The sequence below is a fragment of the Argiope bruennichi genome, chromosome 4 (genome assembly GCF_947563725.1).
Source record: "Argiope bruennichi chromosome 4, qqArgBrue1.1, whole genome shotgun sequence".
NCBI lineage: Eukaryota > Metazoa > Arthropoda > Arachnida > Araneae > Araneidae > Argiope > Argiope bruennichi.
In genome coordinates, this window is record NC_079154.1 from 114,165,711 (window position 1) to 114,186,331 (window position 20,621).

At 25.9% G+C, this 20,621-nt stretch overlaps 2 protein-coding genes across 5 annotated transcripts in view; one reads left to right on the forward strand and one right to left on the reverse strand.

Moving 5' to 3' along the window:
* The window catches only part of LOC129966836 (poly(A)-specific ribonuclease PNLDC1-like), a 66,216-nt gene extending 61,068 nt beyond the window's left edge, over nt 1–5,148 (reverse strand). Inside the window, exons 1-4 of one of the 4 annotated variants that reach the window (XM_056081423.1) lie at nt 5,128–5,148; nt 1,988–2,075; nt 921–972; nt 59–132 (exon numbers count right to left, since the gene is read on the reverse strand). In XM_056081423.1, the coding sequence (XP_055937398.1) occupies nt 59–132; nt 921–972; nt 1,988–2,066 (205 nt within the window). In that variant the 5' untranslated portion in view covers nt 2,067–2,075; nt 5,128–5,148. Of the gene's footprint in view, nt 1–58; nt 133–920; nt 973–1,987; nt 2,077–5,074 lie in introns of those variants that run through there. The other 3 variants (XM_056081420.1, XM_056081421.1, XM_056081424.1) reach the window with 3 other exon arrangements.
* A 267-nt stretch (nt 5,149–5,415) lies between these two features.
* On the forward strand, nt 5,416–18,194 carry LOC129966957 (THO complex subunit 7 homolog). The gene is made up of 6 exons (XM_056081577.1): nt 5,416–5,567; nt 5,642–5,765; nt 7,997–8,124; nt 11,610–11,696; nt 14,213–14,407; nt 18,032–18,194. The coding sequence occupies exons 1-6, from the start codon at nt 5,528–5,530 to the stop codon at nt 18,058–18,060; spliced, it is 603 nt and encodes a 200-aa protein (XP_055937552.1). The 5' UTR covers nt 5,416–5,527; the 3' UTR covers nt 18,061–18,194.
* The last annotated feature ends 2,427 nt before the right edge of the window (nt 18,195–20,621 follow it).

Below are 20,621 nucleotides of genomic sequence, written 5' to 3' on the forward strand. Positions count from 1 at the left end.
ATATTAAGCAAATTTTCATAACTACAAATTATGTAATCTAAAGTGAAATGGCACTTACCAATCTGACATGGTATGAAGCTAACTGCTCGACACAGGAGTTTCGTATATCTTTCCCGCAAATTGTCAAAAAGACTATAAAATAAAAATATTTCATAAAAAAAGTAGTTTGCATTATACAATATTATTTGTTTTCATTATACTAAAAGTTGTAAACAAGTTTGCATTATACTAAATTATTTGATTACCATATTATATTATACTATATTATTTACTATATTTGAAATGCATATAGTAAATTACTTCAGAAAGATCTATTAATAATGCACATAGTAATATTTACAATTTATTATGTTTTAAAATAATTCAATGAAAAGACACGGGAATGAATTAATATAATTTATCACTGCTTTTAGGAATCTTCCAAGATCAATAAAATATGCAGATTTAAAGCCAAGACTATTTTAAATTATTTAATAAGCAATAACCAAATAAAAATAAGTCAGATTACTTTAAAACTTAAAGATAATATTCATATTTTTTTAAAAGACAAAACAAAAAATGTTAATACTTTTTTTTAAATTTAATTGCTCAGATTCCTATCGGTTTCATTACATTCACTTAGTCATTAAAGTATTTATAAATAATGAGTATATACTTAAATGATATTACAAATATAGATTTTGTGCAGTCATGAATCATAATAAGCCAAAACATATAGTTTCAGTTACAAAAATAAAAAATTAACCTAAAAAATAATATGTTCATAAAGTTAAAAACATGCAGAAATAAGAGAAATCATGTAACTATTTAAGACTTCAAAAGTCTGAAAACGACATCATAAAAAAAACATTCAACCACAAATTCCATGTATACAAGTTGTAAAATGACTTTCTTCACACCATCAGACAACATGTACTTACTTGTTATCATTTGATGGGCCTAGATGTAAGCCAGTAAATTCAGTATCAATAGCTAGAAAGAAAAAGAAAAAAAAGTAACAGATGATTGAAAAATATATAGAGCTATAAGTAAATTTAAAGTGAAAATATAATAAATACTTCATATATACAAAATTTTCAAATACTGTAACAAATTTTAAACAAATCACCATCTCAATTCCTCCCCCCTCCCATTCTAACCCAATCATCGCAGTTAAAATTTTTTACAAGAAATGATCACTCTTGGTACTATTAAATTCCTGTTTTCCCTCAACTATATCCTCGAAATTCTATACAAATTTAAACTAACTTTAATGAAAAGTAATAGCATTTAATAGCATTTCTTATTATACAATGATACTCGAATCCATCCTTAAGAGTTATATTATGATTTATAAAATTTCAAATGATTTACAAAGAACTGTCAGATTTTAAAAATAAATGAACATCTGTTACATGAACAAATATTCCTGCTACTAAATCACTTCACTTATTATTACATCTATGATAATTCTTCATGAAGACATTAGTAAAAACTATGTTCATAAATAAGTAGGATAAAGCAAATTTAAAATGGCTAATATTTAAAAATTTATTCACTTGCTATTTTGATTTATCTGTCTCGCACACTGTTCTATTCGGAAGAGTTTTTATAAAATCCCATAAGCTAATATAAATATTAATAATAATCTTTTTTCTTTTAATACACTTGACTTTTCACAAATAAACTAAACATTTTAAGAAATCTTATATTCGTATTACCTCATTAAATAATCTGCATTTAAAAACACTTTAATAAAAAATAAAAAATCCCTGAGAAGTTTTACAGTAATACATAGCTTTTGAGTAAAAGATGGAAAAAATTTTATGGAAAGTTCAATACAATTCATAAATTAAATTTCATTACTTACAAAGCAGAACATTAAATTAGTTATAAAATCTGATAAAAACTATAAAACTCTTGCATTCAAAAAGGAAAAACATTACTTATTTAAACATAAACAATTGTATTTATTCAAAATATTTACAGTTTTAAAGTAAAAATATACCTATAAAAGAAGCATTTTTTATAGATTGTTCTACTGATGGGAAAATTTCGTTAAAATTTGATCTTGTGACTTCAACCATATTGGAAATCTGAAATTAAGAATAGATAAATAAGAAATATTAATCTGATTATGAAGGTGAAAAAAAAAATCAAATTATAACCTGAAATTTACTCATAAGCCAGACTAATACAAGTTGTATTTTCTGACAAGCAAAAAAATCCCTCAATAATATAAACTAATAAAAATAAAAGTACATAAAGTATTTTGAAAATTCATTACGCAGCAATTTTGCTGTAATAATATAACTTAAACTAATCCAATAGTCATTTTTTATAAAAACTGATATTAGATAAATAAAGATCTTATGATCTTAACTTGCAACTAAGTAAGTATAGAAATAGCCGTCAAAAATTAGTCAAATGCTACATTAAGCATACACACAAGAAAAACCTTGACCTGTGATGATTAAATGATTAACCATAAATTCAAAGCATGTAAAATAGAACCTAATATAATATCTAATGCTTGGAGCCCTTAGAAAGAGTGTCTCAAAGGCTACGAGACCATTTAGCTAACCAAACCTCTATTCAAGAGACATCAAAGAAATAAAGAACTTACTTATTTGTTTTTTTAAGCATCAGATTTTATTGTATTAATGAAAAAAATTTTAACACTATTGCAGAGCACAAAAATTTATTGATTGCATTTATCAAACCATCATAACTGAATAAATATTGGAAATCAAATACAATTATTAAAAAATAATTTTCAGAAACAAAACATGATAAAGCTCTAAAATTATTTCTAAATTTTTAATAGCAAGTTTTAAAAAATACAGCATAAATTATTAGAACCTTAAAATTAAACGGCAAATAAAATTATTCGTAACTCGCATAAGAGAATACGAATTGTCTATATACTTTAATGAAACTAGATAGGTAAACATTTTTTGTGTAAGTCATGATAAATATAATTAGTTGACAAAAAAAATCAAGTTATCCCACAAAATCAGGTTGCAAATTTAACAAATGCTGGAAATGTTCCATCTATTTCTATTAACATTAATAAGAAAGTACAAATGTATGTTAATATTCTAGGTGAAAGACTGATAGATTAAGAACAATGTAATTTGTTACAGATATATTTTGGAAAATAGGAATATGCATCTCAGAGTGATTTTTTAGATTAAATTATAATTTCAAGTAATTAAAAACAAAGCAATTTTTTTTAAACCTTATAACTGTTGAAAACATCATAGCAGGATTAATATACTTTACATCAATTTAAAATTCAAAAATTAACTTCTATATACTTTTAAAGAATTTTTTTTAAAATTAAGCTTATTTTACAATATAAATAACTGTTGTAAAAAACTCAAATTGTCAAAATTAATAAAATTATATCTGAAATTTTACTTTATTATTGAAAAACGAGGATAAGTCTAATTAGTGTACAATAAATATGGCTATAATTTAAAACATTTTTAATATACTTTTTAAAATGTTAAATTAATTAAGATTCAAATTCAAAAATAAGCAATGATGGAAATTTTTTAAAAGAGTATCTATTTATAAACATTAATGTTCTCTCCTGTAATATAATTAAATTAATAAAAATATACAATTTTTATCAGTTGAAAATTATTTATTATAGTACATTAAATTTTTTTAATTGTTTTTAATAACCCTCTGAAAATATTGCTTAAATTATGAAAAATATTATGAATGCTAATAATATAGATCAAGAATATAATTCTTCTGAAACTACAATGCTGAACAATTCTACATTTTCTAGTCTTGCATCCTTAATAAATATGTTTAGTTTCAGTAAGCAAGTTATTGGGTTAATTGTAGTTAAATCAGTTCCATTACAAATGAAACTTCATATTTAGAAAAAAAATTAAATGAATAAATAGCACAGTGAATAACAGTGCAGAACTAAATAGTAGACATTACATACTTATCAAAATAAGAAATTTAAAAATATTTTGCTGCCAAACCCAGTAAAGATAAGCAAAAAATACTCAATTGAACAGAAAAAAGAAAATATTAGATTATATACTATATTTTATATAAATCAATTGTAATACATTTTAAAAAGCAACATCAACGTAAGATAAAACGTTTTGATGTGCAATAGTATATATATTTTTAATCATTATAAAGTACCATTAACAGAGCTTATTTCCTTTTTTTTTTTTAACAGTTTTTGAACTTCAATATTTTATTAGTTGCAAATGCATATTTTTCATAAATTTCAATTATATTACAATTCTTGTTCTTTTTTTTAATTCATCCATATTTTAACAATTTATTAAATAGCATCATTTATTTCATAGATCTGTTCTATCTTCCTGCCAATGTCTAAACTTTTCTTTATCAGAACAGATAGCTTAAATTTTATAATTTTAACGCCATTATATTCCTTGAGTTAAGACATTGGTACAGTTCTAGGAACGGGTACCATTTGTCGATTTTCCGCCAAATTTTTCTCACCAAACCCCGCGGACGCCGTAATCTTCAGAGTTTTATTTCTCAATATTATGACTATTTTGGCGACTTTATCTTTCAAGTTTGGAGCCAAATTTGGCAGTACATGTATCAGCATTCTTATTTCAATTTTATAGAATTCTATCCCCGGTGACTATATCAATTTATATTGCCCAAACTTCAATGCTCAAATTATATCAGTGTGAAACATCGCTGCTGGAAAAGCCGTTAAATGGGGGTTGTTTTTCACTTCTCGAACAGTGTTACACAAAATGGGGGATTACAGTTCGGCTGAATTAAAATTTAAATTTTTGAAACAAAATACTGAATACTACATACAACAATTAAAAGGATTTATCTTAAAGGAATTAATATAATATTTAAAAATACTTATCAAAATCAAAGGAATCCAATGTTAAAAAGTGGGGACTTCCCCGAAAATGTTCTTTTATGCAATTATATATATATACTATTTTAACTAGTATTCCACAATTAACCTATTTCAGAGAAATTCAATCCCTATTTCATTCCTGACGATGCTATATCGTTTCATTTAATTATATCGAAAACAAAATGCACGAAAAACAAAACAATATACCTTTTTTTTTTTTTTTTTTAAGCGTTCAAGACATTAAAAGCAATATCACATACTCAAGCCATGGTTTTAAATGCTTTCGGTTTCGAATCTCATTTTGGCACAACGCGTGTGATTGATTGCTTGAATTTTAATCCGGTTTCTATTGATTTATGTAAAACTGCATATTTCAAATTAACCTACCATAAAATAACAGCAATTAAAAATATTTTAAAAGTTTTGTTTTAAAATATTATGTCTTTTAAAGTTATCCTGTAAGATTCTGTGTAAATCATTCGTATTTATCATCAGTTAAACGTTGAACATTATGTATGATTGAGGAAGACTTTGGCAACAATACTACCGGCAACATTGTTGTTCTTTTTTTTCTTTCTGTAACGCGTTAGTTACTAGAGTATACTTAACTAGTATATCCAATTAATCAATTTGGAATTGGTTTCGTTTATTTTTACTCAGATGGCTGGACCGTCGCAAGATCCCATTCAAATTAGTGATGGTAATAGATTTATATTATTTTATTATTATAATTTGTATTGAAGTATTTCCTGTTCTAATGATCATATTGTTTAGATGAAGTTTTCCGTCGTAAGTTGTTGATGGACGGTGACGGAATGGGAGACGAAAGACGACTCACTTTACTGTTACGAAGTTTTTTCACTTGGTGTGATGGAAAGAATGATTCAGATGAACAAATGTAAGCTTTTTTTTTTAATACATAAATGATTTTGAAGTTATAACTGGTAACAATTAGCTTTTCTTTGACATACTTTCCTTTTAGATAAATATAACTAACCACTTGATGAGTTTCAAAAAAAAAATTCAAAATTTATTCAGTGTGCTTTTAAATCTATAATTTTATTAACTATTTTGTTTCAAATTATGAAAGTTGCTAACATTCATCTATAACTCATTTTATTAGTATAAAATCTTTATTAATTGTTAATTTCTGTAGATTCAGCATAATAAAATCTAATTTATAGTATTATTAATTAAATATGCATATATAAATCGTAAAGGAAATCAGCACATTTATATCTGCAGTCATCAATTAACATATATTTATGAAATATTGCTGAAATAAAAATGACATTGTGTTTTGTGCTATTACTTACTGTTAATTTCACTTTACTATGAAATTAACAGTAAATATTACAAGAAAATTAATATTCTTCTGAAATGAAGATTTATAAACTTTCTGTTGTATTTATGTTTTAATAAACTGGTCCATTTCGATTACATTTTATTTTTATAACATATATAAAGTCTGTGAATGATTTCATTTTTATTTATAAATTTAAAAATATGATAATTGTGTGTTTGATCTATAAGCAAAACAATGAACTTTTTTAATGGTACATTAAAAAGTTTGAAATTAACCGATTAATATTGCCTCTGAGCCTTATAACTGTCGAATATGTTGGAGAAAATTACTTAGAAAGGAGAATAACAATGAAACTACCATTCTTAAAGAATATAAAATAATTGTACAATTCTGTTAGTGGGAAAATGGACTACAACTAGCATCAAATATAAGAAATTCAATTTTTGTCGCAATCAAGGAGGCAGAAATTTGCTTCTTTGATTGTTACAAAATGCTTTTATCAAACTTATTTAAAAGATTTTATTGAGGACCAGGATCCCTCAATTTGTTGGTATATGCAACCATGATAGGATCTTTGAAGTTCATTGAAAGGTTGATGATATAGCACATATTGCCTTGCTCTGCCAATGACTGATACTAACTTCAGCAATCTGAAAGTATGACAATCCCAGGCTCAACAAGTTGTTGCATTAACTTGATTGTCTCTGCTGTTCAGTCTTTAGTCATACAGAAAAAAAACATCTTCTAAACCTTCTTTCAGTATCTCCAAACAACCTTTTTCCATCAATTCTTTTACCTCTGACGTACTTACTTTCATCAATCTCCACATTTGTATTTGTCATGGTAATGGAGACTTTTACCGATAATGTTATCAAAACATGTCTCGTGACAAAACTTTTCTTGTAACCACAGATACATATAGATCCAAAACTCAATCACTCATGGTCTGTTTCACCCACAAATATGCCAGATTCAATATTTCATTCATATTAAGCTTGCTCTTTGAAAATCAGCTTCCCTTTTGTACAGACCTCTTAATGTAATGACAATTTTTTTTTTTTTTTTTTTTTTTTTTTCTGTAAACTCATTTCAAACTTTAATTCCTTTCACTCAAAACTATTTTCTCTTAGCACTTAGGGTATACATATTTATTAGCAATTAAATCTTTGTTAAACTAAATCACTTTTTTTTGGGGGGGGGCTCTTTTCTTTTCAAAGAATTTTTGTAAACTATATACAAATTAGGACTGGCTTCAGCTATATAAGCATGATAAGTCATATTGCAGGCTTTTAGAGGATTCTGAGTAGATAATTCAAAGAAAAGGTGTGAAAAATATGATGCTGCAAAAACAGTCTGTAAAGACAGAATGGCAAAAAAATTCAAAATATACCAAATGTTTTAACCATTATGAAATTGATAATTTGTATCTATAGTTGGCAAATTATCACTACTAAAATGAAGTTTTTAGAGTTACTACAAAAGTGAAGTTGTTATAATACCATGTGAATTGACAATCTTGGGGGAAAAAATTTAATATTAAATATTTTTTTTTTCTGTACCAAAATATCATTTTATTTACTAATTTGAGCTATATAACAAAAAACAATTTCAGATTAGTATCTAATGGAAATAAAGATTATTTTCTTTTAATATAATTGCATCATCTGTTTAAATTTTTCTCACTTTCTCTTTTATTTATCTCCTTATTAATACATTTTCCCTTGTTTTGACTACGGTCATTAATAATACTTCGTAATGACTCTTAACAATAATATTATATACATTTAACTGTTATAAAGATCCTAGTTTAAAAAATACTTTAGTGTTGCAGGTTATGAAAGTTTGTTGAGTTCATTAGATAATTGTGAATTGTTAATGAGTAAATCACATCAGGCACAACTTGCAAATAAGCGGGAAATTGAAAACTATGAGAAACTGGAATCTGAAATAGGTGAGTATTTTATTTATTTTTTTAATATTTTCAGAAAGTAACGTTATTTTACCATACTTTTTTTAAGTTAAATTAGCTTTAAAGTTTCCATACTTAAAATTTTCTTTTAATAAAATATCTTTGTGTTGTTTTAAAATTATATATTTGGGTGAATTAGCTTGAGGAAAAATATCATGGAATATTGCATGATAATGTTATTTGAACTATATGTTACTTAAGAATTTTTTTCACTATCAGAACTTATTTTCACAATATACTTTTCAATGTTCAATTTAAAACAAGTCCTTCTTATTTTGAAAAGCATACTCTTTATTTTCCTACATTAATATGCATTGCAGAACAAAAAAAAAAAAAAAAAACTCATTTTTTCCCCTCTCATAATAGCCAGTTCATTGAAAATTTTATTTTTTAAATTATTTGCCAACTAATCACTTTCTTGCTTACTATAATAGAATGCCAGTATTTGAACATATCTTAATTTTGCAACTGCAGTTTTTGAAATAGCCATAATATTTCAGCATTCTAGTCAATATTTTGTTATTTGATTAAAATTATATGTAACCCAGTTAAATCGAACCTGTCAGCAACTGTAGCATCCCTTTTTAAAAAAAACTAGATTAAGTGCAAAAAAATGTTATAATATTCATATTAAAGTACAAATATATATTTACTCTAGTGATCACTGAAAAAGAACAGCTTTAATTTTGTAATATTTTATACATGAGGCTGGCATTGTGACAAAAAAAATGATGCAATCATGTATTCCTAATTTTTATTTGATTTATTTCACCATGAGTGACATATTATGTACAGAGAGCAGCGACAATAAATAGACTGGTTACATTGAGATCTAAGAGCAAAGTGGCAGAAATTTTTCTCTTCAGTCATTTTACTGAGAGATTCTGATAGGGATTTCTTTGACATGTGTAGACTTACTTAGATATCATAAAAAGAAGGTCATAAGCATTAGAGATTTTTAATCTCTTCTCTCGGAGTGTGAAAAAATGCTAATCTTCAGTTTTCTGGAGCATGTGTTAAATTAATTAATTAAAAAAAACTGGGAATTAGATAAGGAAATATAAGAACATTTTAGAATGAAATTAATATGAACTAAATTAACATAAAAAGTAGAAAGTTCATTAAATTTCAAGTTAGATTTTAAAATATCATTACATATATATCTATGCAGTGACATATATCTTTATCACTGATATTAATTACATTTTAGACAAGTGTTTTCTCCCTAAATTTTGTATAACTATTCATAAAGTTTTGAGAATTTCATTCATTGTTCTGTGAGCACAACAATTATGGAAATTTTGGATTTCTTTATCTAGCTGGCATTTAACTTTTAACTGAGGACAAAATACTTTATTGGATGCGATCCTTTTGGTTGGTCTTCACTATATTTTCAAGTGAAAAATTATAAATTTACAGTGGTCTGTGTTATTGATGCATCATCATAAGGTTACAGACTATGCTGTTGCCAAATTTCAAATGCCTGAACTCTCACTTAGAGTTAAATTTTGATTGATGATATCTAATTTTTTTCTCCCTTGCACTTTATTACAATATGCTCTTGGTTATTTAAAAAACAAAATTATCACTTAATAATATATTTTGGACTCTTTTCTTTATAAATATTAGTATTATACTGTTCAAAAAATTTTCTTTTTGTTCAAGACTGCAATAATGTGTGTTAACAAAAAAAGTCAATAGAATATTATTCCTCTCTATATTAATTTGTTGAATCTCTTTTTACCAAACACATATTTCTCTACTGTTGTATTTCATTATTATGTGATGAATAGTGCTGTTATTAATAAGGATAAGCAATAGTAGGTATTGCAGTGTATTCATATTTTTTTCAAAAATTGCAATGAAAAGGAGACGAATGCCTTTTTTTCCCCACTGAAATTCCTATTTTAATTAGAAATTTTAGAATTCACCTAGCTATAATCTAAAGATTAAATCAAAAATAACATCTAGGTATAAATTTAAACATTTGTATAATTTTTAAAAAGTTTTTAAATATATATATATATTATATGTATGTATGTATGTATGTAATGATATGTTAAAATTTAATTTATACTTAATTAAATTCCTAATTTTTTTGGCTTAATTTAGCCCATATTAACTTCATTCTAAAATATTATCTTAATTTCTGATCCCGTTCCACTTTTTCTATTTAATTAATGCAACAGAAAGCTCTGTAAAAATGCTTTAGTCGTGATTCCCATACTCCGAGTGAAAGAAAAAAAAAATTGTCGGCCAAGCGAATTTTTTTAAAAAGATGCCTAAATTCCACTTGTCTAAATTGATATATGTAAAGAAATCCTTATCAGAATCTCATAGTATTTTAACACTGGGAAAAATATTCTCTGTCTCTTTCACGCTCTTTAGTTTTTGTATCACTGGTAAACAGACGCTAGTCCGTCATTGCTGTTTGTACATAAATTATGCCTCCCGATATGAAATAAAAGTAAAGCAACATTCGAAAGTGTCTCTCTGTTTGTCAGCCATGACTGCTTAAAAAATTATCTTCTTCATATGATAAGGATTTCTTTTCACATGTCAATTTTGGTAGGGGAATTTAAATATCTTTTAAAAGAATGTGCTTGACTGGACAGTTTTGTATCCCATCACTCAAAGTGTCAGAACAAGTTGACTTCAGCAATTTTAGAACTTGTGTTGTATTAATTAAGTTTAAATTAAATTTTAAAATATCACATATATATATATAATATTAATGCTTTATAATATGTATTATTAATTATATCAATTAAATATCTACTGCATTCTGCTTTTATAATAAATTTTCGGATTGAGGGGGCAGACATCTTTTTTGCCATCATTGCCATGTGACTGCAGCTTAAAATTTTTGTTTCAAAATTAGTTTTATTGAATATAAGTCTGACTAGCCTGTATCTGCTCTCTTTCAGACTTAATGGCTAGGTTATCTGTGCCAGTCCGTTCATACATTTATCTATACTGTTTTCATCTGGAATCATTCTTATTTATAAATTCTATTAATACTTCAAATTTTTAAGCATTCAAAACCAATTACATCTTCAGACTTGGCAGAACTTTAAATTTTATTCGTTAACTTTTTCTTCTATTTTATACTAATATTTTCCAATAGAATTTTAAAATACTTTTCTTTTTACTTCAAAAAAAAAAAAAAAGTTTTATCTTATTTTTAAAATTAAGGATCATGAAGCATATTTTTTGTAGTAAATTATGATACATATTTAAACTGAAGCTGTGGTATTTATAATTAAATTATTTGATTATATATAAAATAGCTTTTTGAGTATATATGATGTATATTATTCCTTTAAAAATTTATCCACTCCTTATCATTATTTAACCTCATGCTTCTACTATCATGTTTTTATTTAAGAAATACTCGAACCAATATAATATTTGCATGAATCAAGTATTTTTAACCATTGTACATTTAGCATAAATTTATTTTACAGAAAAAAATATTGCTGAGATGCAGGAAACAATTTTGAAAAAGAAAGAAGAACTGAAAAAAGCTAAGAAGATACGTGAACAGAAACAAAGTATGTAGAAACTATTTACATTATATTGTCTCTGTTTCCTTTATTTCTCCATTCTACATTCATTCATACTTTTGTAAATTTATATTTATTGTGGTTGTTGATTCTTGGGAAGTATAGCAATTTTTATATACATAAATTTATATTTCAAATTTTCCATTCATTGTCTTATTAAAAGCAACAGTGCATAGTTAATATTTTGCATTTAAAATGCTTTACAAATTAAATTAAAAAGAAATTTGCTTTGAAAAAAGTGTGCAAATATATTTCTAATTTGCTACTTTGTTTTACAATATTTTTAAAAAATTCTATTCATATTTTTAAAAAATACATTTTTACCTATCTTAGAACAAAGTAATCTTTAATATCATTGATAATATAATCTTTTATCAAAACCATTTCAATTTTAGATTCATTTTTATTTCAAAAAGATGAAATTTTCTTCAGAATTCTTAGGAATAAATTGAAATCATGTCGGGCAGTTTGTGATGCTTACATTATTTATTTTTAAAATTGTTTTACAATTAAATAATCATTAAATCATTGAATTCATTTTGATGGAAGCAATTTTAAATTTATCTTGATCGGCTGGGTAATTAATCACAATTAAGTTCTTGCTTATTTATAAAAATTATTCAAATTCAGTGCCACAATTTAAAATCAATATTGAATATTATATATACTACCTATTAACAATACCATTTATAGATTTTCTTTATATCAAAAGATTTTCTGATAAAAATCCAAATTTCTTTTTAAAAAGTTCTATTTGTAGAGATTTTTTTTATATTTGATGGATCGATGTAATCATAAATATTTCATAACTAAATAAACTGTTTCATTCGTGCATCTTCAATTTATAATATAAGATCTCTATGTTTTGCCTTTTTTTTTTTTTTTAAGTTTAGTTGCCAAATTAGTTATTAATTATACTTCAAATTTAAAGTGAAAATTTAAAGGTTAAAAATGATTTGAACTTACTAATAAAAACATTTCATTGTCACTAATTGGATAAAATGTAACCATTAACAATCGAATGCAATTGCTAATCTTTTATTATCTTATTTAAAATATGGTTTGCTTGATGAATACGAGTTAAAATTTCCTAATAGTAGCAGATTTGTGCATTGACATATATAGTGGAGCTTGGTTAATTCAACTCAATAAAGTCGCTATAAAAGTTCTATGTTTCCAAAATTTGAAATTAAGAAAAACTAGTCAAAAAGTGGCAGTAAGCAGTTATTTTTAATATTTAGTAGTTTTAATGAATAATGCATAATTGATAAACAACATTTAAGTAATTTTAATTAAATGATTATAATTTTAATGAAAAAAAAATTATTTTAAAATAAATAATCTTAATTAAATAAATAGTATGCAAATACTTAATATGCCATATAGCTTCTACAAAATAAGCATCTCAATTTATAGCTAACATGTCCAAAGCTTTTTTAAAAAGTGAGATATTTTTACATTGCTTTTTTTTTTTTGTATGCATGCGTATTGTACAGTAATGAAATCATTGTGACATTTGCCATATTTGCTAAAAATAATGGGTCACTAAATATCACTGTTATGCCAGTACACTCACTAATGATAGGTGCAGTGGGCATAAAATACCTTCATGTTTCATCAACAAAACCAATTAACTACTTGTTTTGTTTTGTTTTTTGTTTTTTTGCAATTTTTAGTCTTAATTTGATTAATAAATGCTCAAAGTAGCCACATTTCTCTATATTAGATGCACATTGTCAATGTTTAGCTTTTTATTTTTCAATATTTGTGAGCAACTGTTGAAGTTTTTATTTAGAATGATTTGTAACACAGATTAAGGTTATCACATATTAATTCATCTGTTGAGAGCTACATGATATAAACATGTTTGCAAGAGAATAAAAATCTCGTCAACATTATACCAAATCTCCTCTCAAAATCTATTATTTCCAAACTTATTTTTAATTAAAAGAGAAAACATGTGAAGTGAATTTAAAAGCTGTAGTTTGTCAAAAAAAATTTTTAGACTATTCTAAATAATTTTTTTAAACTTTAGAAAACTGATTTTTTTCAAGAGTTAGTAATAATTTTAAAAAAATAATACAAAATGTAACTGATCATTATGAGTGGTAGTTTAAATATATGATTACAATATATAAAAAGAATATGGCTAGTTTAAACCCCAATTCATAAGCAAATAAACAAAATATGGATCAATTTAAATAATTATAAAAGAACATTCTTTCTCTTTTTTTAAATTAGTGGCATTTTTTAATATCAATGAAGTTTTTTTTTTTAAAAAATTGATATAAAGCTTAGTAATATAGTATAAAAATTTATATTACTGAGAAAATCTTGGACCCTGTCATGTTTGTGTACACATTATTACCCATGTGCAATAGAAAAATGTTTTTTTTTTTTTTAATTTATAAAAACAGAAGATTGAAGAAATGTGAGAAGAAATATTATATCTGTTTTCTTTCATTTCTATATTTATTTATATTAAATCTTATGTGTATTTTTAGAATATGATGCCTTAGCAAGGATCATTACACAGTTACCTGATAGAAAAGAGACAGAAGAAAAGCTGAAAGTTCTCAATGATGAGATCAAAGCTTTGGATGAGTCCAAAAGACAACTGGAATCTAAGATTGAAACCAGACACAAAGAACTTCAAGTTATTTTAAGTTCTGCAGCTACTCTGAAGGAGCACATCAAAGGTAAAATATACTTCTAATAATTGTCAGGGAATTTTTTTTATTTATTTATTTATTCTTATATTTTAAAGCTAAATTATTAATGTTCTGCACTAAATCCTAGAATGTTGACCAGTGTTGATGGGGGGAGGGGGAGAGCATTAAAAGAGATTTTATTAGCTTTTCTCCAATTTATTTGACATCAATTCTCTTTAGTGGCCAACTTGTTCACTGAAAGAGATGTGTTTAATTTCATATGAATTTCTTATGTATAATTTGATATTCATTGTTTCTTTAAGCTGTTTTCTAACTTCAACTTTTAACAGATATTTGAGTTTAATATTTAGATGCCTTCATACGCACTTTTCTTTTTTTTATGTATATGAAAATGTTCCTTAAAGGAGTTAACCCTTTCTTGACGGGTGTGTCATATATGCATCACTTACAAACATCTCTCATGGCCAGGCTTACCACCCGTTCATTTCTGGAAATTGAACTCATGGGACAGTGATGCATATGTGTATTTTAAACTGGATCAATTTTTAAATGCCACTAGATGGCTCAATATGTCCATTACTTTTGTAATAAATATAGTTTTAATATCCTAACCTTCAATTTGCTCATATTTAGCCTGATTTTGGTATTTTACTCATTAGCTGTTGCCGAGGTGGGGAATAAGAGTAATGTAAATAAACAGAGCTGGGCTATGTAACTTTCCACTTGATAGAATCATTCAAATTTATGGTCTTTGATTTTCTTTTTATTGTTATTATTACTGTGTAATGTAACTAGCCTTTTTGAGTTTTACCGTCAGTTCTGTTACATTTTGTGTAGATTTCAGATACATTTCGCACATTTCTCTTTTTATTATGGAAAGCCATGGTTTTGGTTTATTATGGCAAGAAAACACTATTTATCAGAGGAAGAATGTACTTGTATTGTGAATGAATAAATAATCTAAAAAGGTAGCAAAAATGATAATGTTAGGACTTAAGCTTTTTTTTTAAAGTTAGGCTTAGTGACGCAAAACCCCCATCCTGTGGGTGGATTCTTTTCATGTGCATCTAGGATAGAGACCTCTCGTCCTGAAAGGGTTAATCAGATGATGTAACACCCATGTCATTCAACATTTAGTAGCATGTAGTTGGTGTTAGCTTCACTTTCTTATCTTTTATCCCAATGATTTTGATTCCAGCATTAAAATAGAATTGTGCCTTTTGTGCCAAATAACATATTATTGAATCAAAATTTATAAAATGGCAAATGTAATTTATTGCCTATGATGCATTATATCTAATGTTGTCACCCATTATAGATGGTAATTTACTATCATATCAGTTTGTCATTTCAGATGAGCTGCTGTTTATAAATGTTTCTACTGTACCTTGCTTTGAATTTTAAATATAATTCTTTTGCTTTATTTCTACACTTCAAAACAAAAGAATGATTAATTGCAGCTTATGATGGTCACTTAGTTATTTATTTTTGTTGCTAATTTGATGACTTGGAAATTCTACTTTTGTAAAAGATGAAATTAAGTAAGGTATATGAAAGATTATTTGGGTTGAATTGCTTGTTTTGGATTTCATTGAGTAATTTTGTTCTTGTTCCCCCATTATTTCTTTTATTTCCTACTTGATGTTTGGAAGGACTTTTTTAAATCATTTTGTCATATTTTTTTTATTACATGCGAACCATCTTTTGTCTGCTTATTTGTGGAGATTATTAATTATGTTAAATTTGTTGCATCAGTTATGTGTAATTTGATATTCAAGTTTCCCTTAACAAAGTATTTTTAAGTTTCAAATTGTAATCATTTTATTTTTGTCCTATTTATAGAGTCTTTAATATCCCTTAAAGGCATTAAGGGACTTCATATGAATTTTTGCATCTTCTAACAACTAATTGCTCTTTGTTAGCTTCTCTTTTTTTATGCATCATGAAAAACTGCAATTTATTTCCACACTAAAATAATGTGGCCAATTTTATAATATCTAGTTTAAAACATACTGACAAAAATTTAAATAGCTGCCATAATCTTTCAGCTTATTGGATATAATTCTTGGTGCACTTTACATCTTATAGGGTTTTTATTTGCATATTTCTTAAAGAAATTGATGAAATAAAAAAAGAAACTAAACTTCATCGTGATGTCCCCAACGAATATGAAACATTAAGATGAATATATATTTCTTAGTTGTAAAGATTGGAAAAGAAGCATGCATTTAAATATTTGTATTAGCAATGAAAATGATGTGAATTTTATTACAAGTATTGTTGCTAATTATGCATAAAGAATCTTTAAAAAAAATATTAAAATTGGGGGAAACATTCAATAACTTCTAAATTTGTATGATTGAAAAAATAATTTTCAGCATTTAAAAAAAAAAGCTATTTCCAAATTTTGCTTTATTTTTCATTTGCTAAATTTATCATTGAAGCTATTTTAAAAATCGTTTCAAGGTGCACATTCACTTGCTCCAATAGAGCCCAAGAATTCTTGTTATTATTTGAATTGTATTCTGGAAAATTCTCTTTTTCAATGAATAATTTCTAACAAAAGAAGTCAAATATATAGAAAAGCAGAAGTAACTAGTAGATGAAATAGAAAAATGAAAAAAAGATAAACTATAAAATGCAAATGCAATCTTGTATTTGAGAAGGCAGGGGAGAGAATCATTACACTATTATCTATGCATCGGTTGACTGCTTTTCATAATCTAGTAATTGCCATTTGTTGCTTAATATTTGGTACCTAAGGATTGTCATTGTCAGATAAAATAGCAATTGAAAAGCAAGTTTCTGATTTACCAATTTAAAAAATTTTTAACTGGCTTTGTGTAGTTCAACTCTATTTTCACTTTTATCTTCATTTGACATTTTAGTTACTTATATATCCAGATCACCATTTTATTGACTGTTTACACATGATTGTTGTAAAGGCAATTAAAAGTATATTTAACATACCAAACAAAAATGAAAACTCAAAAATTTAAGTCATGTTTATATTTAAAACTTGCTGTACCAGAAACATCATCAAGAACTCTAGTTAATACATAATTCTGTAATTTAAGAAGAGGTGTTGCCAACAAAAGTGGCATGAAAATAAAATAGAATAATAATAAAGAAAATACTGCACAAAAAACCTGGGCTGTGACCAAATCAGTTGAAACATTTCCAAACTCGGGGGAAATTATGGCTTTCACCTTCTCTTGTTGACTAGTGAGTAAATTTTGATGCTTTTTCCAGAGAATAGCTCCAATTTGTGTGTCTCCTATTATCCTCCCTCTCCCTTCCCCCTCCACTTTCTTCATTTTAATAATTTTTTTAACCATTTTTATTGTTCACTGAATTTGCAAAAAGAAAAAAAAATAACCTAGAGGATTTAAAGAAATAGTGAGCTTTTAAAATAATTTCAGAAGAGCTAATTGATAATAAGAGAAATGGCTCTAATTGACTGTTATCAATTATAGACCATAACTATTTTCATTATTAATAAAGATTCTTTTTACTGATGAAAAAATCTAAATAACTTTTTAATTGCCTTATATTATTACATAAAATGTATCAGTAATTGTTTAAATTTTATTTTATAAATTGCTTTTGTTACAGTGCTGTCATTTTTAATTTTTTTCTTTGTTTTTTTAGAAGAAGAATCTTTATCAGAAATGGATTGATTCCTGATCAATCATTGCCAAATTTCTCATGTTTATATTCTCAATTTTTAATCACTTACTATTTGTATACATATGTTTATCATATATGTCATCTCAATTTTGCATGTGCAAATAAAACATAACCATTTGTCAAATTTTTGGATTCATTTTTTATTATTGTTCTAGTATTTGGCATATTTTAAGAATATAGAAAATGAAACATTTGTTCAAATTGGAACTGATGAATATTTGAACAATACTCTTCTTTAAAAAATTTTTTAAAGAATTGTACGAAATATTTTTAAGAATTTGACCCCCCCTCCGCCACTTTCTATACTGTAATTGTAATGCAAAGTAGCAGTTCAGTGTGTAAAGCATTAGGTGTTCTATAAATGTTAAATGCTTGTTGCTTATCAAATGATTTTGTTTCTCTACAAACCTAGTTATTGAATGGTTTGATTTTTGAAATTCTGGTGTTTATGTTGGGATTATATAAAAGATTTTGAATTTCACAAGTGACATCATTCTGTTTTTAATTATTTACTAGTCACCTCTGGCAACCAGCTGGTTAGCTAAGAATATTGTTTATATTTAATTTCAGTTAAATCATTTAAATAAAACTTCATATCGGAAAATAAAGCTGCGTTAATTTGATAGTCTTGCATGTTCTGCATATGTGAACTTTTCTAATGGAGACCAGTTCCTTGGCATCATTGCACTATTATGTTTGATTGGTCTCTAAATTTAATGGTATAAATTAATTTTTTTTTTTTTTTTTTTGTCCTGTAAACTGCATGCATATTCAAGAGAATCCTTCTTTAGCTTTCAGCAATGATGAAAAAACATAAGATCAAATATTTGATGAAATGTCAGAAAAACTTCAATTTCATACCCGACACTGAATCTTCAAATACACTTAAAAATATGTTTAAATGATGATTAAATATATACTAAAGAATTTTTACACCAAATAAATCGGCATCGTTGAAAAGCTAATGTTTAAAAATTTAAAACAGTGTAAAAATCAACTTTGTGCCGGGATGTTTTCAGAAATTATAGAGGAAAGCATAAAAGTCTAGCGTATTATTAATTTTTTACAAATCATTTCTCGTGCCAAATTTTCTCCCTTGTAGCATATATGTGGTCCTAATTTAAAAGCTTTAGATAATATAGTCTGGCCTATAGAGTACTAATACACATTCTTCCTTATTATAAGTTAACATACAAATATATTATGGTTTATATATTTGTATATCTGTTTTATGTATGCAAAAAAAGCATGCGTAGCTATTTTTTCTATTTTAAAATGTATTGTAGAGAGTTTTAAAATTTTGTGTGCATATACTTTATGCATATGATTTAAAGTGACATCGTTTTTAAATTAAATTATGATGTTGTGGAAACAAATGTGCCAGTTCTCGTTTCATGATTGGAAAAACATCATTTTATCTTAGCATTGTTTCGGGGAAAGTATATTACTTAACTTCTTCCCTTAACTTGTAGCAACAAATGAATGTTCATTGTTTCCAACGTTAGATATATGTGATGTTTTCTTCTTACTATAAAAAATGTAACTCTGATTTCACTTTGGATTCATGTTTTCTGTAAATTAAAAAAGTTAAGCAATGGAATAAAAGAACCCACTGAATTGTAATGCATTATTTTTTATTTCATAGTTTTAACAACTATTCCTTTCATAACATCTATGTCTTATGTCTCAAAAATGAAACAATTGGTCATAGTTTTGTGGCATAAGGTTGAATTTCTTCAAGTTGCATAATTCAATTATATTTTTATGTTAAGCCAATATTATCACTTAATCACCTATATGCTAAATATTATCACCTTAATACTCTAAAATCTACTTAATTTCACTTATAAATAGTTTATGTATAATTATTGTGTTTATGCAAAAACGGTGAAAGCTAATACATTTGTACTAAGCCAATTTCTCACAGGCCTCCTTGCATTTTATTTTAATGTACTCGGGAAAAACGATTTATTGCTAGGTCCTTATAAGATATGTTTCCATTATTTTTTAGAAGAGAAGGGAAAACTAGTTTATATTGTGGTTTGTTTAGAGTATTAATTTACATTGAGAATATGAATCTTTTTGTAAAGTGAGCACCAATGTTAAGTTTTGTGAAATTAGTATGAAATTGTAGCTAATAGTAAAGGCACTGATATTAGGATTTCAAAAATCACTTTGATCTGTATTGGTTTATTAATTGCACGATGAACATAGCAGATGACCTTAGTGCTCTTTATATAAACATTTAGTAATAGTTAGCAAGAAAGTGATGGCATGTTTGAGTATTAAAATAAAATATTTATTGTTTGCATTTTTATGTCTAAAGTCGTGGTCCCTGAAATTTCTGCTTCGTTAAGAGGTGGAATCATGAAAAAGTGAAACACCAGTTGTTGTTGGTTCATTGTGATAAAGCTCATGTAAATGAAAGACAATTAAATTAATGCAACTCTTTCTATACCCTTAAAATACATCAAAAAACAAACTTCTCTATTCATTTGGTCAATACAAGTGCTCTGATCTTTTTATTTATTGTCAACTTGAATTGCCGTTC